This window comes from Crocuta crocuta, unplaced genomic scaffold (genome assembly GCF_008692635.1).
Source record: "Crocuta crocuta isolate KB4526 unplaced genomic scaffold, BGI_CrCroc_1.0 scaffold67, whole genome shotgun sequence".
Lineage (NCBI taxonomy): Eukaryota > Metazoa > Chordata > Mammalia > Carnivora > Hyaenidae > Crocuta > Crocuta crocuta.
The window spans coordinates 718,099-719,779 of record NW_027531896.1 but is presented as its reverse complement, the minus strand read 5'-3'; the positions used below and the strand labels follow the sequence as shown (position 1 = coordinate 719,779).

Below are 1,681 nucleotides of genomic sequence, written 5' to 3'. Positions count from 1 at the left end.
AGCATCCAAACCAGGTGTTGGGATGCAGCCTGCTCATCTTCATTTATCCTGGGTCAAAGTTTATGAATATTTTTCTGGCTTGAATTAAATGTTACCAGAATACTCTACATCACTAGTTCTCAAAGTGTGGTCTGTGGACCAGCAGCATCAGGATCAGCATCATCTGGAAACTTGTCAGAAATGCAGATTCTTTGGCTCCACCCCAATCCTACTTGATCATAAACTAAGAGTAGAATCCAGAATCAGTGTTTTAACTAGTCTTTAAAAAAAAAAAAANTGAGCCGAAGTCGGACGCTTAACCAGCTGAGCCACCCAGGCGCCCCGTGTTTTAACTAGTCTTAATAGCTACAGAAATGCTTTACCAATTCACATTCCTGTGAGCTATGGTTACAGCACATTTTCTATAGTCTTAAGACTTTTTAAAAAAATCTTTTCCAAATTAAATCCTAGACTAGGGGTATGTACAGATTAGATGTTAAGTAAAAGATATTTTTAAAAACTTATTTACTATTTATTTATTCTTTTTTTTATATGTGCAGTCATTTGATTTATAAAAAGATTCAACAAAATTCAAAATGATACAAAATATCAATTTCAACAATTGCAACAATTTGAACAATCAAATTCAACAATTTCAACAAAACAACATCAAACAATGAGTGTATTTAACCATACTCAGCTCATAACAGAGCAAATGGGTAAGGAAAATAATTCATGCTACAGCGTATTGCTCTATGAACTGGCAACAGAAAAAGTTGGTAAAGGAAGGCACAGGACCTCTATCTTTAGAGTGTTAGAATTAGAACCGAGGGGCTCCATAATCATCCGGCATCCGCTCAATGTTGTACCTATGGTTAGAAATGTACATGATGGGAACTCCAGGGATCTTCCGGATCCTTCGTTTAAGGTCCCGGTCAACTGTGGCCACAATGTAACACTTGTGCTGAGTTACTCTCTGTACTAAGCAGTCATCTGCATAGGTTCCTTTGTGTGTGCATGGTAATCGTTCAAATCTTGGGTCCTTGGCAATCCTTAGAGCCACTCGATACTTTTGACCCAATTTCTCAATTTCAGCCATTACACAGTCAGTTATACAAGGGATACACTTGGCATACAGACAGTCCATCATTGATTGTACTAAATCGAGTTTGGCTTTAATGGAAAAGTTGATAAAGTTGGTATCAACCAGGATGTGGTAAGGTGGGCCCAGCTGTGTGTTATATTGGAAGAATAAGCAGGAAGGATGTTGGGGGACTTCTCTTTCCTTGAGTGCACTGGGATCTTTCTTTTCTTTCTTTTTAGGTTTCAATCTATCCTTCTCTTTAAGCCTCTGATCTCGGAGACTAAGCATTCGCTTCATGGTTGCATACTTTCTTGCTTTCTTTTGCTTCCCCATGTTCACGCCGCACTCTAGTTTCTTCCGGAATCCTACTATTTATTTATTCTTGAGAGAGACAGAGACAGACAGAGCATGAGTGGGGGAGGGGCAGAGAGAGAGGGAGGCACAGAATCTGAAATAGGCTCCAGGCTCTGAGCTATCAGCATAGAGCCTGACATGGGGCTGGAATTTACAACCTATGAGATCACGACCTGAACTGAAGTCAGATGCTTAACCGACTGCGCCACCCAGGCGCCCCCATAATACTATTTCTATAAGGATCCATAAGAAAATAGGAGCAGA

General features: G+C 39.9%; 1 protein-coding gene across 1 annotated transcript; it reads right to left on the bottom strand.

Moving 5' to 3' along the window:
- Positions 1–569: 569 nt before the first annotated feature.
- LOC144239417 (rRNA-processing protein FCF1 homolog) lies at positions 570–1,418 on the bottom strand. Its single transcript, XM_077773478.1, has one exon. It carries the CDS (start codon positions 1,394–1,396, stop codon positions 800–802), a length of 597 nt encoding a protein of 198 aa, XP_077629604.1. The 5' UTR covers positions 1,397–1,418; the 3' UTR covers positions 570–799.
- Between the last annotated feature and the right edge of the window lie 263 nt (positions 1,419–1,681).